At 45.6% G+C, this 16,561-nt stretch overlaps 1 protein-coding gene across 3 annotated transcripts in view; it reads left to right on the top strand.

Annotated features, from left to right (window-relative positions):
* LOC137421438 (zinc finger protein ZFPM2) overlaps nt 1-16,561 on the top strand; it is a 125,127-nt gene that overhangs the window by 97,424 nt on the left and 11,142 nt on the right. For all 3 annotated transcript variants that reach the window (XM_068107505.2, XM_078771395.1, XM_068107506.2), the window contains one exon: nt 8,987-9,166. In XM_068107505.2, the coding sequence (XP_067963606.2) occupies nt 8,987-9,166 (180 nt within the window). The remainder of the gene's footprint in view (nt 1-8,986; nt 9,167-16,561) is intronic.

Genomic DNA, 16,561 nt, shown 5'->3' with positions numbered 1-16,561 from the left:
CAAAGGGGTGGAAATGATCAATATCGAGAAAATACTTCAACATAAGGAAGTGTGGAGTAAACTTCCAGAAACAATACAACAGAGAGAGCGACCAAGAGTTGTGTACACTTTGGGAAATTCAATTCGGGGAAAGATCTTCAACTACAAGGAAACTGTACAATCTATAGATGCAGAGGAATGGTTAAATAACACACATCATTGTAATTGTGAACATTCCGCATTCAAAGATCCACATCATAAACACGTTATCACAGGTGATCTCAGAATAGTGAAAGATAAAAGATTATGTGCATTACTTACAAAAGGACCAAATTATAGAGAAAATAAAAGAATAAACTGGAATAAAGCAATGTAACTTACAATGATGGGACTGGGCAAATGGATGAAAGAACAAATTGATAAACATAAAGTACCAAACACACAAATGGCTTTATGGTTGGAGGAGGTAGAGAAACATGTGAAAAGGAGAGTTTTGATTTGAAAAGAAAAGTTCGAATCAATAATCCAAAGGCAATTTTAAACAATCCAGAGACACGTGATTGCTTAAGGCAGCTTCAAACACAATATGTTATTGTTCCAATTGACAAAGCAAATAATAATATTGCATTTGTATGTAAAACATTCTATATTCAAACACTTTTGGAAGAATTGGGCCTCGACACGGGAATTTCAAAGACCTACAAAATAAGTAACGATAACAAAACAGACTTGATACAACACCATACAAATCACTCGTCCGAACGTCCGAACAGTTACTCCCCGATTAGAACCCGATCCCGCCCAAACGTTGGCCGGATCGCACCTCAGCTGCTCAATGAGGGAAAAGACGAAAACGACGCAATGCAAAGAGGAAAAGGAATACAACGAGAAGACGTACAGACGAGTAATGGGATTTATTATTTACACAAGCAAAAAGGAGCAATCAAGGTTTATTTACAACACATAAGACGCAGGTGACACAGTGCAAATACTAGCTTATAGTTATACAGACTTAACTTATTCCCAGGACAGAACAAACAAAGACACTGACTCACGCGGGGAATTGCAGAGTGGATTGCTGGAAGGAGGTGTGTGGCCGGAGGGGGGGGGGACGGCACGGAGCTGGCTGGAGCTTGATCCCGCACGGGACGTCGGGCTGGACCTCGACGGCCGCTGATGCCACCGGGCCTGTCGTGTGCGCGGGATCACGGGTCGGAGCTGCTTGGTGGAGCCGATGCGCTGGTGGGGGGGTCTGGCATGACGGGTTCTCTCCTCCTTACGCGCTCTTGCTCTGATGACCCAGCTCTTTTTCGTCCCTCCTTGTCTCAACTCAAAGTGCATCTCCTCCTAGGAACACCCCCGCCGTGGGTTATATAGGCCCCGCCCCTCAACCTTTGCGAACCTCCCCCAAACGTTCTCTCCCCGCCCTCTCAAGCCAAACCCCTTGTTCATGGTTGGTCGAGTGGGGCTGGCTCACTCCTCCCCTCTCTGACGAGGTGGGGACCCGCCTTTCTTCCCCAACCCTGCCTCGTGGTCAATGGCGGATGAAGGGAAAACCGCCCAACATGCAGTTGGCAATTCGAATTGCAATTGACGAAAAGGGGGGAATGGAAGTGTTGGGAGTGGGAATGAAGGGAATCTATCTCTTTCACTGGTGCAATGGAGTATTTCAATTAATGGGAGACACAGCCTTACTCTAAAAACACATAATAAGAGATAACTATCAAACAGAGGTATTCTATTATTTGGCTGACGTGTATGCTTGTGGACTAATTATGGGATGCCCTTTCACCTTTACACAGCTCCGGAGGCAGGGGGGGCGCAGAATAAACAATAATAACAATTCACACAATAAAAAAAATACACAGTTCTCATACCCGCAATAATATATATATATATATATATATATATATATATATATATATATATATATATATATATATATAAATATATATATATATATATATGTAATATGTATATACAGACTTGGCATTTAATATGGAATTTTTTTTTTCTTCTTGACTTGGGTTTACTTTCTTAACTCAGTATATCAATCTGGTGAGTTTCTTTTACACTTTGGTGATTTATTTGTTAAAAGAACCATGTCACTGATTGTCTGTCGCAGCAAGAAGTCAACAACAGGATTATATCACAGGTGGCGTGGCAAAATGTACGGACAGGTGCATTTGATGATTGGCGTCACAGTCGGGTATACAAGGGTTGTTGCGTTCTGTATTAGTGGAAAACAACTGCTGCACGTCTCCAAAAGTTATTGCCGCTTCCTCTGGAGATGGTCCGTCAACTCGACAATGCTGTTTGTCATGGAGTGGTGGCTTTACGAAATTACGGCATGAAACAGCGTGCTATTGCTCGGCAGTATGGCATCACTCAAGGTCAGGTGTCAAAGATCCTGAAACGAAATGCTCAGAGGGGTGTCCCTACTCCAATACCGAGGCCAGGACGTCCCCGCAGATCCACAAGGAGGGATGATCGCCAGCTGCATTTGATGCATACGGACAGGTGCATTTGATGATTGGCGTCACAGTCGGGTATACAAGGGTTGTTGCGTTCTGTATTAGTGGAAAACAACTGCTGCACGTCTCCAAAAGTTATTGCCGCTTCCTCTGGAGATGGTCCGTCAACTCGACAATGCTGTTTGTCATGGAGTGGTGGCTTTACGAAATTACGGCATGAAACAGCGTGCTATTGCTCGGCAGTATGGCATCACTCAAGGTCAGGTGTCAAAGATCCTGAAACGAAATGCCAATGTTAGTCCGCAATGGCCGTACCAAGTCAGCTAATCGGCTTAGGGCTGAGTGGCAGCAACTGACAAATGTGCCTGTATCCAGAAGGCTGGTCAACCAACGACTGGTTCAAGCAGGCTATCGTGCCAGGCGTCCCCTGAGAAAGCCACGCCTGACCAGACAACACCGCCAGCGCCGATTGCAGTGGGCCAGAGATCACCCTCAATGGCAGCCAGGACACTGGAATCACGTGATCTTCAGTGACGAGTCTAGATGTCTGGTCTATCGTCAAGATGGCCACGTCCGAGTGTGCAGACAAGTGCATGAAGCCTACAACAAAGATTGTATAGTGCCAAGAGTCCAAGCTGGAGGTGGTGGGGTGACCGTTTGGGCTGCTTTTCATGCAGGGGGCAAAACTGACCTGGTTGTTCTGAATGGAAACCTGAACCAGTTCAAGTACAGGGTCATTCTGGAAGAAACATTGCTTCCACTTGCTCGTGCAGCCTTTCGAGGAAACTTTGTCTTCCAAGATGACAATGCACGGCCTCATCGTGCTCGCATGATCCAACACTTTCTTGCTGACCGTGGTGTAGAGCATATGGAGTGGCCTGCCATGTGCCCGGATATAAATCCGATAGAGAACTTGTGGGCAGAATTAACGCGTCAAATCGACCACTTGGACCAGCAGCCGACCTCTGTGCGTGAATTGCAGCAGGCTATTGTCAGTGCATGGCAAGCGATTCCTGTCCAAACCTTGGCAAATCTCATGAACAGCATGCCTCAACGTGTACGTGCTCTCCTGAATGCTCGTGGGGGTTACACGAAGGACTCGACTGTAATTTTACTGTCCGTAATCCCAGTCGTAATTTACCTTTTGTTTTTGTTAAAAAAAAATTTGGCTAATGTGCAAAATAAAGAGATACTTCTGGAAAACGTACAGAAGTTTAACACAGTACTATCCATGAATTGAGTTCGATATCAGTTTACATCACTTTCAAGGATCAATTTATTTGTTTCGAAATGTCAAATGTGGTTTTTGTTTCTTTCTTTTTTTTCTTTTTTTTCTTCTTTTTTTGTATACTGAATCGAGGCTCGTGAAAGAGCTAACATTTATTTCACAAACAAATCAACCAGACAAACAAAATATACAAAAAGAGGGAGCGGAAGACAAGATGGGGAGAGAAGGGGAAGCACACAACCACAACATTGGAGAGCAGGGAGAAGTGTGGGAGGGAGAGGGCTTGGGGGCAGGAGGCGTGGGAAGGGGAGGGGGGGGGGGGAGGTATAAAACACAAGGGGACCGAAATTAGCGGGGGTAGAAAAGATCAAGGTTTTGGATGGGGGAGGATAAGAGATGGTGGTGAACAGCTGTTTTAAAGACCTGGAGGGTGGAGTGGGATTGAAGAGAGTGAGGGAGTTTGTTCCAGAGGCGGGAGAAAAGAGGAATGAAGGAGTGAAGGTGAGCAGAAAGTCTTGATTTTGGCAGTTTAACCATAAGAGGGTTGCAGGCAGATCTTGTGCGACCTGTAGGAATATTTGGGGGACAGAGCCCAGAGAGGGCGGGGGGGGGGGCAAGGCCAGAGAGGAGTCGATAGAAGACGGAAAGACCACCAACCTGCCTGCGGTGAGTGAGTGAAAGGCCCTTGGCATTAGCTTCATCGCAGGAGATTCCAATGATTCTGAACACTTTGGTTTCAACAGCGTGAAGACGGGCTAGGTGTGAGGCAGGAGCACCAGACCAGAGGGGAGAGCAGTATTCCATAGAGCTGCGGATGAAAGCCTTGTATGTGGTGAGGAGCTCAGGTGTGCCAAGGAAGGACTTCGCACGACGGAGGATGCCCAGTCGGCGACTGGCTTTGGAGGCCAGATTTGAAATGTGGTTTTCCCAGGAAAGATCAGGGCAAATAGTGAGACCCAAAATCTTGAGTGACAGAACTTCTTGGAGAGGATTATTCAGAAAGTGGATGGGAGGGTTTTCCAGTCGGTCTTTTCGGAGAGACATCGTGAGGGTGTGAGATTTATCAGGATTGAAAGACAAAATTTCAGAATCATTGGAATCTCCTGCGATGTAGTCAACGCCGAGGGCCTTTCACTCACTCACCGCAGGCAGGTTGGTGGTCTTTCTGTCTTCTACCGACTCCTCTCCGGCCTTGCTCCCCCAGCTCTCTCTGTGCTCTGTCCCCCCAATATTCCTTCAGGTCGCACAAGATCTGCCTGCAACCCTCTTCTGGTTAAACTGCCAAAGTCTAGGCTCTCTGCTCACCTTCACTCTTTCATTCCCCTTTTCTCCCGCCTCTGGAACAAACTCCCCCACTCCCTTCAATCCCACTCCTCCCTCCAGGTCTTTAAAACAGCTGTTCACCACCATCTCTTATCTTCCCCCATCGAAAACCTTGATCTTTTCTACCCCCGGTAATTCACCCCAGAGTCCTTGCAGTGTTCATATGTTTTAATCCTCTCCCACCTCCCCCCAAGTCCTCCCGATGTCCCTGCTCTCAAATGTTGTGTTTGTGTCCTTCCCCCTCTCTTTTGTGTCCTTCCCCCTCTCTCCCCACCTTGTCTACCGCTCCCCTTGTTTTTTGTGTTTTGTGTGTCGGTTTGTCTTTTTGTGTGATTAATGTTAGCTCTTTCACGAGCCTCGATCTTGTATACAAAAAAAAAAAAAAAAAAACATGTTCCATTTGTTTGCCCAGTCTGTGATTTTGTCCAGGTCTGCAGAGAGTGAGGAGGCTGCGGACTGCCGATCTGAGGGATGAGGAATGGAGCGACAGAGAGTAGAGTCGTCAGCAAAGAGATAGAGAGGATTTTCAAGAGAGTCAGAGAGATCATTGATGAAGACCAGAAAGAGCACAGGGCCCAGAACACTACCTTGGGGAACTCCAGCCTGAACAGGAAGAGGAGATGAGAGAAACCCATTCAGGGCCACACGTTGACTACGACCAGAGAGGAAGTCCGCCAGCCATGCGTGGAGATTTCCATGGATACCAAAGGAGGAGAGTTTGGTGAGCAGAGCAGGGTGCCAGACCGTATCGAAGGCATGTGAAATGTCAAGAGAGTCAGCTCTAATTTCCTGTTTGGCGGTGAGGACCTCCATCCATTGTTGAGAAAGCAGAAGCAGCATGTCCAGAGTAGAGTGACCAGGTCTGAAACCAAATTGATGATCAGAGATCAAGCCATTGGAGAAGAGGAAAGATTTCATATCTGAAGCAATGATGGATTCCATGACTTTGCTGATAATTGGGAGAAGGCTGATTGGTCTGTAGTTGCTGGGATCTGTTTTTGCACCTTTTTTGTGCAAAGCGGTGATGTTGGCTGATTTCCAAGCAGATGGCAGATGACCTTGAGCAAAAGAGAGGGTGAAGAGAACAGAAAGAGGGAGTGAAAGAGCGGAAGAACATGATTTTAGGACCCGTGGGCTGATGCCGTCAGGACCAGTTGCAGAATCAGAGTCGAGGGTTGACAGAAACTTTTCCACCTTGTCAGGAGGAAAGGACACAGAGTCCAGGAGCAGCTGGGTACCACTGGGTACGGTGGGTACAGAGAGAGATGGGTTTGGGACACAAGATTTAGAGGCAAACACAGAGTTGAGGCATTCAGCCTTTTCACGTGCGGAGTCAGCCGTTAAGCCGTTTGAGGTGAGGGAGGGGATGGAGGGGGAACAAACACCAGAAACACATTTGACCAGACGCCACCAGGATTTGGAAGAGGGAGACAGATAAGAGAGTTCGGTCTTGAGAATGGTGAGATATTGTTTCCTGGCTCTCCTGAGGGTGGACACACACTTGTTTCGGGCTTTGTGAAAGGAAATGAGATTTCCTTCCGTTGCATTTGCTTTCCAGGAGACGAAAGCAAGTTGTTTCAGGGCAACAGCCTCACCACAAGTACCATGGACGGGAGGAAGGGTATGACAACTGAAGACGAGATGGGATAAATCTGTGCATGAGAGAGAGCAATTTACTTTGAAAGAATTCCCAGGATGAGTTGATGTCAGAGGCGGTAGAGATGGGAGACCAGTCCAGATGATTGATGGCTGCTTGAAGACCGTGCCAGTTGGTCTGAGTGAAATGCCAGACTCATCGACGCTGAGGAGGCTCTCTGAGAATGGTCAGAGAGATGTCCACTTTGACAAGCACATGATCAGATGAGCCGATTGGAGCAGAAGAAGAGCAGCAGACATTTTCAGGGAAGTTTGTCATAACCAAATCCAGAAGAGAAGATGCTCCGTTGACTGAGATCCGGGTCGGGAAATTGACAGATTGTGTCAGTCCCAGTGAGTCGCAGAAGTCCTTTGCTGAAGAGCCATGGCTGGTGAGAGAGGTACCCACACCCAGCCAACTGGCATGGTGACAATTGAAATCACCACATATGAGGAAGAGAGAGTTGGAATGGGTAGATAGAAGTTGGTCCATAATATCAGACAGCGAGATGTAGATGGAGTCATCGCTGTTTGGTGGACGGTACAACACACATATGAACAAAAGGTGGGAGCGAAGGGGAAGCCGTAGCCAAAGGTATTCCTGAGGGTGAGGTGGAGAGAGGGCAGTGGAGGGCGAGTGAGGAAGAGAGTTGTTTATAAAGATAGCAACCCCACCTCCAGGACGAGGCTCAGGTCTATCATACCGGAGGAGGGAGTAACCTGGGAGAGATACCAAGGCATCAGAGACATCATGAAGGAGGAAAGTTTCTGTTAAGCAGATCACATCTGGTTTGTCAGAAGCAACCTGTATGGAGAGATCAGTCAAGTTTGAGCGAAGGCCCCGGATGTTTGAGGTCCATACCGTTAATGAAGAGGAAGGGGGAGCATCGGGTCCAGAACAGGGGGGGGAGGGGTAGGGTAAGATGTGGAAGAGGAGGAAGAGGTAGGGAGAGCTGTTGAAGGTGTGTCAGAGATTTCAGAGATTTCAGAATAGCTTGGAGAAAGGGAAGAATGGGGCGGACAAAAGGTTTGATGGAAATTGGGTGAGGCACAGTGAGGTGTTATTTGAGGAGGGGGAAGAGCGAGGCAGAAGGTTGGGGGAGATGAAGGTGAAAGTTGGAAGGGGGAAGAGCAGGGAGGATGCTTTGAGGAGGAGGGGTGAGAGGGGAGTCTAGGAGGGGAGGAGCGAGGGAGAGTCTCGGAGGGGAGGGTGTGGGGGGAGTTTCGGAGGGAGGGGAGGGAAGGGGCAAGGGGGTAGATTTGAAAGGGATGGGTGATGGGGAGGATTTGGAGGGGAGGGGTGAGATTGGATTTTGAAAAGTGTATGATTCATGGGAAACGAACATTTTTTGCAAAATGAGTTTGAGACCTTCGAGTCAAAAATACGTTTGAAGACACTGAAGGAGGGGTGGAGTTCTGGATAGTTTAGGGAATGTAGAAAGGAGGAACTGTAAGTGATGGTATTATATATATTTTTTGGAATGAATAGATTTGGTGAGCAAGACGAAAGCATCCTTTTGTAGGAAAAGAAGAAAAGTGTGTTATAATATATGAGAGAAAATAGTTGTTCAGGGGAGAGATTATACATTTCTAACCACGTGATCGCGTGATCGCGAACGAAGAACGAACAAAGAACGAACGAACAAATAAGAACGACAAATAATCGAATAAGACCTGGGAAGGAAATATTTTTTGGGGTTTTTTTTTTTTTTGAGTAGAGATATTAAACAAGGAGGTATGGGGTGAACGACTGGGACGAAACAAAGAACGAAAATAATTGCAGCGCATTCGACGAATCGCTGAGAGAAAAACAAAACCACAAGGTCGGAGACGGTACGGTAGCCTAAGCCTACGAGTACTAGGCCGCAGAATACTCGATACGCATTAACCGACGATTGTGTATACATGTACGAAAAATTAGCACCGAAAATTTTCCAAAAGATACGCTATAGGTACATACACCGAAAGATAGATACAGTCTCGACAAAACCCCATGAACTCCCTCACATTAACACAGTTTTAAAGGTCACATTAACAAAATCTAGAATAATTTCAACATAATTCCAATTAACTTTTGGTTCTAAGACATCTTGAAAAGTAAGTTCACCCCCACAAAAAAAATATTCCATATTAAATGCCAAGTCTGTATATATATATATATGTATGTATGTATGTATGTATATGACATAGCTTATGAGTCAAGTGCATGACGAGACCATCATATGACAACTTAGAATTGCATACATCATTATGTGATCATCATAATGTACTTGTTATTTCATTAAAGTTGCCATACTTCTGAAAAGTTTGTGACAACATGGCAGCGGTTATTTTTCTTTATATGCAGAAGACCAACTCTGGTGCAAAGTCACACATACAGTTGAGGAGGGAGAAAGCCTGAGAGGAATACTCCACAATGCCAAAAACAACTTGCAAGAACATCTTGGGGATTTGCAGCCTAACTCTTCAACTTATCCACAATCCCTACACCGTAATCCAGCCCAGCCTGCTTCCATGACAACATGCAGTAAGTCCAGAGGTTTTTTTCACCTGTCATGCCTCTCCATCATTATTCGTATATTTACAGAGAACAAGCGCTAAAGGAGATTTCATTTTTATTCAAACAAGCTGCAAAAACACACGGGGCAAGCAACTGAGCTAACCCACCAGGTACGTAAGGAGAAGCTGCAGGAGCAAAATGGTTCGATCGATAGCTGGATGCAGCAGTGTCGTTGAAAGTTGAAACATTGTCACGATAGTCAACTGACTAAACAGAAGAGCTTTTGCCAGTGAGGCTAATGGAGACATACAGTCCTTCACAAAGTATTCACACCCCTTGACTTTTTTACAGTGTGTTGCGTTACAGCCTGAATTTAAAATGGAGCAAATTGAGATTTTTTTTTGTCACTAATCTACACATAATGCCCCATAATGTCAAAGTGGAAATTTTTTTATGGAAATTTTTACAAAATAATTGAAAATGAAAAGCTGAAATGTCTTGAGTCAATAAGTATTGGACCCCTTTGCTATGACACTCCAAATTGAGCTCAGGTGCATCCAGTTTCCTTTGATCATCCTTGAGATGTCTCTACAACTTGACTAGAATCCACCTGTGACCAATTCAATTGGTTGGACATAATTTAGATATGATTTTTCTCAGTGTGTACCCTGGATTAGAATAGGTACACCGTATCCCTGCGTGTCGTAAGAGACGACTAAGAGGGTTGGCGTCAGGAAGGGCATCCGGCCATAAAAACATTGCCGCAAAAAGAGAACCATGACAATTACAACTACATATGGGCAGGGTACAGCCCGAAGTGGAGATCGGTTTCTGAGGTTTGGGACATGGAATGTAGGGACAATGACAGGGAGATCAGAAGAAGTGGTGGAAGTATTGATCAGAAGAAGAGTGGACATATGTTGTGTGCAAGAGACGAGATAGAAGGGAAGTGGTGTGAGAATGGTGAAGGGTAGGCAGGGACAGAAATACAAGTTTGTGTGGCAAGGGTGCCTGGAGGGCGTGAATGGTGTTGGTGTCCTGTTTTCTGAGGAGTTTGTAGACAGTGTGGTGAGTGTGACTAGAGTGAGTGATAGGTTGATGATGGTTAAAATGATGATTGGATAGCTCTTGGTGAACGTCATCTCGGGATATGCTCCGCAGTTTGGTCGGAGCGATGAAGAGAAGGACGAGTTCTGGTGTGCGATAGAGAAGCTGATGGAAAACGTGAAAGATGAGGAAGTTGTTGTGGTAGGAGGAGACCTAAATGGACATGTGGGAAGGAGTATGGATGGTTTTGAGGGAGTTCCTGGGGGTTACGGATATGGTGTGAGAAATGGAGAAGGTGAAAGGATTTTGGAGTTTGCTGATGGAGCTGATTTGTTGATTTGTAATACTCAGTTCCAGAAAGAGGACAATAAGCTTGTTACATACACGTCAGGTGGGTCGAAGACAACCGTTGACTACCTGATGGTGCGTAGGCGACATAGGGGGCGCCTCCGGGACACAAAGGTGATCCCGGGGGAGGAGGCTGTTTCACAGCACCACTTGGTTGTCTGCAACATAAGGGTGAAAGGTGCGAGGAGAGCTCGGCGGGTGAAGTACCAACCGAGAATGAAGGTGTGGAGGTTGAAAGAGGTGACAGTAAGGGAGGCATTAAAAGAGAGGCTGAGTAGGGTAGAGGATGATGTGGTTGAGCTTGAAAGTGGTTGGATGTCAATGAAAGCTAGTCTGTTGGGAGCCGTTGGTGAGGTATGTGGATGGACAAAAGGACCACCGAGGCACTCGGCAACATGGTGGTGGGATGATGAAGTTGGAAAGAGGATTGACGAGAAGAGGAAGAAGTTCAAGGAGTGGCAGAAGGCGAAGGGTACGGGAGCAGAAACAGCAGAGCATGAAAGTTATAAGACAGCCAAGAAGGCTGCAAAGAAAGAGGTAGCAAAGGCGCAGGAGGCATGTAGGAAAATGTTCGGAGAACGCTTGGATTCGGAAGAGGGTCAGAGAGCAGTATTCAGGATTGCAAAGCAGATAGCGAAAGAGAGGTGTGATGTGATGGGGGTGAGTTGCTTGAAGGATGAAGTGGGACAAATCGTTGTGGACCCAGATGGAATTAAAGGAAGATGGAAAAGACATATGGAAATGCTGTTGAATACAGAGAATGAATGGGATGGCAACATAGAGAGTAACCCAGTTTTAGGACCGGCAGAGAAGATAACTGAGAAGGAAGTTGAGGAAGCGATAAAAGCAATGAAGAGTAGAAAAGCAGGAGGGCCGACGGGAGTTGTGGGAGATATGTTGAAGGCAGCAGGAAGTTGGGGTGTGAAGAGAATGACAGAGATCTGTAATCTGGCGGTGAAAGAAGGCCGCATTCCAGTGGATTGGGAACTGAGTACACTCGTCCCTCTATACAAGGGGAAAGGTGACCCTCGAGAGTGTGGCTCGTACCGAGCGATAAAGTTATTGGAGCATGGAATGAAGGTATTGGAAAGGGTGTTGGAGAGGAGGATGAGGAAGAAAGTGAAGATCGACGAAATGCAGTTTGGATTTATGCCAGGAAGAGGAACGACAGACGCGCTTTTTATTGTGAGGCAGTTGCAGGAGAAGTACATGGAGAAGAGGAAGAAGTTGTTTCTTGGGTTTGTTGATCTGGAGACAGCATTCGATAGGGTTCCACGCAAAGTATTGACATGGGCAATGAGGAAGTTACGAGTGGAGGAATGGTTGATCAGAGTAGTGATGGCAATGTACAAAAGAGCGCACACAGCTGTAAGGACGAAGGACGGGAACCGGCCTCCCCCCAGGCCCTCTCCCTCCCACACATCTCCCGATGTCCCTGCTCTCAAATGTTGTGTTTGTGTGCTTCCTCCCCTTCTCTCCCCATCTTGTCGACCGCTCCCCTTTTTATATACTTTGTTTGCTTGTTTGTTTGATTTGTTTGTTTGATAAATGTTAGCTCTTTCACGAGCCTCGACTCTGTATACAAAAAAAAAAAAAAAAAAAAAACATTGGTGAGTTTTTTTTGTTTTTTTTGTATACAAGATCGAGGCTCGTGAAAGAGCTAACATTAATCACACAAAAAGACAAACCGACACACAAAACACAAAAAACAAGGGGAGCGGCAGACAAGATGGGGAGAGAGGGGGAAGGACACAAACACAACATTTGAGAGCAGGGACATCGGGAGGACTTGGGGGGAGGTGGGAGAGGAATAAAACATATGAACACTGCAAGGACTCTGGGGTGAATTACCGGGGGTAGAAAAGATCAAGGTTTTCGATGGGGGAAGATAAGAGATGGTGGTGAACAGCTGTTTTAAAGACCTGGAGGGAGGAGTGGGATTGAAGGGAGTGGGGGAGTTTGTTCCAGAGGTGGGAGAAAAGGGGAATGAAAGAGTGAAGGTGAGCAGAGAGCCTAGACTTTGGCAGTTTAACCATAAGAGGGTTGCAGGCAGATCTTGTGCGACCTGAAGGAATATTGGGGGGACAGAGCACAGAGAGAGCTGGGGGAGCAAGGCCGGAGAGGAGTCGGTAGAAGACAGAAAGACCACCAACCTGCCTGCCGTGAGTGAGTGAAAGACCCTCGGTGTTGATTACATCGCAGGAGATTCCAATGATTCTGAAAGCTTTGGCCTCAACAGCGTGAAGCCGAGCAAGGTGTGAGGCAGGAGCACCAGCCCAGAGGGAGGAACAGTATTCCATTGAGCTGCAGATGAAAGCCTTGTATGTGGTGAGGAGCTCAGGTGTGCCAAGGAAGGACTTCGCACGACGGAGGATGCCCAGTCGGCGACTGGCTTTGGAGGCCAGCTTGGAAATGTGGTTTTCCCAAGAAAGATCATGGCAGAGGTGAAGGTGGGAGTGCATCAGGGGTCGGTACTAAGTCCACTACTATTTGTAGCTGTGATGGAGGTGCTGGCTCAGAACGTAAAGGAGGGTTTACCGTGGGAGTTGTTGTATGTAGATGATCTGGTGTTGATTGCGGAAAGTATGGATGGACTGAAGGAAAAGATGAACAAATGGAAGGAATGTATGGAGACAAAAGGTCTGAAGGTGAATATCGGAAAGACGAAGGTGATGGCAAGTGGTAAAGCATGTGGTCAGGTGGAAAGAACTGGGAAGTGGCCCTGTGCTGTGTGCAGGAAGGATGTCGGAGTGAACTCCATTCAATGTACAATGTGCGCTGAGTGGGTTCATCAAAAATGTAGTGGTCTGAGAGGTTCATTAACCAGTGTGGCAGCTACATTCAAATGTAAAGTGTGCACAGAGGGAGCTGCAGATGGAGGAAATGTTGAGTTGGATCTTGGAGACGGCGTGAAGCTGGAAGGTGTGAAAACATTTTGCTACCTCGGAGACATGCTGAATGGAGAAGGTGGATCAGACTCGGCAACGGTTGCTCGAGTGAGATGTGCATGGAAGAAGTTTCGGGAACTGAGTGGCGTGCTGATGAGGCGGGGAGTGTCGTTGAAGCTGAAGGGAAAGGTGTATGCTACATGTGTGAGAAGTGTTATGATTTATGGGAGCGAGACATGGGTAATGAACATAGAGCAGCAACGAAGGTTGGAAAGGGTGGAAATGCGAATGGTTCGATGGATGTGCGGAGTATCGTTGAGAGAGAGGAAGACAAATGATGAATTGCGAAAAATGATGGGAATAGAGCCTGTGGTTGATGCTGTGAAGAGGAACAGGTTGAGATGGTTTGGTCATGTGTTGAGGAAGGATGAAAGTGACTGGTTGAGAAGAGTGATGGAAATGAATGTAGAAGGAAGTAGAGGACGGTGAAGACCGAGAAAGTCTTGGCTAAAGATGGTGGAAGAAGAAATGCAGGCAAGAGGGTTAACAAGGAGAGATGCAGAAAATAGGGCAAGATGGAGAAGATGGTCTTGGGGACCGCAAGGCTAACCCCCGCTCTAGCAGGGAAAATGGCCTTAAAATGCATGTTGTTGTTGTTGTTGGACATGATTTAGAAAGAACATCACCTTTCTATATATAAGGTCCCACAGTTGACAGAGCATGTCAGAACAGAAACTCCACCAGGAAGTCCAAGGAACTGTCCGTAGAACTCCGAGATATAATTGTGAGGAGGCATAGATCTGGGGAAGTGTATAAAACAATTTCAAGAATGTTGAAAGTTCCCAAGAGCATAGTGAACTCCATCATTAGGAAATGGAAAGAATATGGAATGACCCAGACTCTTCCTGGAGCTGGCCTGTCCAACCAAACTGAGCAATCAGGCAAGAAGGACCTCAGTCAGTGAGGTGACCAAGAACCCAATGACCACTTTGACAGACCTACAGAGTTCCTTGGCTGAGATGGGAGAGCCTTCTTGAAGGACAACAGTCTCTGCAGCACTTCACAAATCTCGGCTTTATGGGAGAGTGGCCAGACAGAAGCCACTCCTGAGAAAAAGTCACAGGACGTCAGGACAGCATGCCTGGAGTTTGCAAAAAGGCACATGAAAGACTGAGCGCACAAGGCAAAAGATTCCTTGGTCAGATGAGACAAAAATATAACTCTTTGGCCTCATTGGAAAGCGCTATATCTGACAGAAACCGAGCACAACTTATCACCCATCTAGCACCATCCCTACTGTGAAGCATGGTGGTGGCAACATCATACTATGGGGATGCTTTTCAGGAGCATGGAATGGGAAACTTGTAAGGATTAAGGATAGAGGGAACAATTAATGAAGCTAAATACAGGCAAATCCTTGAGGAGAACCTGCTTCAGAGTGCAAAAGACTTGAGACTGTGGTGAACATTTATGTTCCAACAGGCCAATAACCCCAAGCATACAGCCAAAGCAACACTGGAATGGCTTCACAACAAAAAGTATAAGTCCTTGAGTGAAAGTGTTTTTTTTTGTTTGAAAGTGTTTTTTCAAACAGTGAAAGTGTTTTTAATCTGTGGAAAGACCTGAAGATTGCTGTTCACTGACACTCCCCATCCAACTTGACAGAGCTTGAACAAATCTGCAAGGAAGAATGGGAGAAACTTCCCAAATGCAGATGTGCAAAGCTGATACAGACATACACAAGAACACTCAAAGCTGTAATCGCCGCCAAAAGCGCTTCTACTAAATATTGACGCAGGGGGTATTTCTGTAAATTCATTTTTAATTATTTTGTAACAATTTCTAAAAAAAATCCACTTTGACATTTTGGGGTATTATGTGTAGATCAATGACAAAAAAAATCTCAATTTAATCCATTTTAAATTCAGGCTGTAACACAACAAAATGTGAAAAAATGAACGGGTGTGAATACTTTCTGAAGGCGCTGTGCAACCACAAATGACAGTAGCAGACATGTTTATGCAAAGGGTCACTTCACTGTAAGGACCCTTTGTTTTTCCCATTAAAGGTGTTTCTAGCACACCAGTGCGAGTTGAACTCCATGGTTAGGAGACTGAATTTTATAGCTAATGGCACAATGTTCCACCTATCTCAGTGTTAATTAAAAAATAAAACTTGTGTTAATGTCCATCTGACTTCATCCACTTGCTTTGACACTGCAGGTGTGACCTTCTTATGGATGTTCTAAAGTCAGAGTCAACTGTCATCCCAATGAAACAATTGCTTTATGTTTTTTGTATCCAAAAGGCACTGTATTTGCATTGTAACTCAAATTAACGTTTTAGGAGATATACATGCAATGACGGAATTCAAAATCCTAGATTATCTTTGAGATTATGGATATATATATATATATATATGAATGTGTCATTACCCGGAGGTAATGCGCAATGCAGACTCTAATTGAATCTGTTTGCATCCCTTTGGAGATTATGTAGTCAGGATATACTCGGGGTTAGGGTTAGGGTCACTCAAGACCAGGTGAGACCTTGCAGGATTCTTTAATTGAACCTCAAATCCATTTTTATGTGGATTTAAAGTTCAGCCGTGGTATATTTAGTTATCGATATTAAAATAAATGATAAAAAACATACCCGGGGATCTTTCTTGCCCATCTTCAGGGTATTATGGTGACCTAGTAGTAACGTATGAGGACAATGACCGAGTAGTAAGGTATGCTTCTTATAGGTTGTGGGTTCACATCCTGCTAAAGGTGGCAGTATGACATTAGGTTCTGAAATGTCAGGAGAATCACTGTGTTGCTGTTTGGGTTTGGGTTCGGGTTAGGGTTTGTGATCAATCGTGTACGATGGATCAATGTTTTGCTGTTGGTTGCTTCGTCATTGCTTCAAACCTCGTTGAAGTTTGGCAATTTTAAGATGGAGAAGCAAAAACCTAGTTGCTTCTTCATCTTAAAATCTACAATATTTATCTACAATGTGGTTGCAACACCACACGTCAGGTTGCACATTGTCATCTCGTAATGCCCTCGGTGTAATTTGGTACGGACACCCAAATGCTAACTAAAAGGGACATGCATCGTTGCCCAAACATCTAAAAATCTCTTTATCCGATGAAA

This window comes from Myxine glutinosa, chromosome 2 (assembly GCF_964187855.1).
Source record: "Myxine glutinosa chromosome 2, kmMyxGlut1.1, whole genome shotgun sequence".
NCBI lineage: Eukaryota > Metazoa > Chordata > Myxini > Myxiniformes > Myxinidae > Myxine > Myxine glutinosa.
This window is presented reverse-complemented; position numbering and strand designations above follow the sequence as displayed.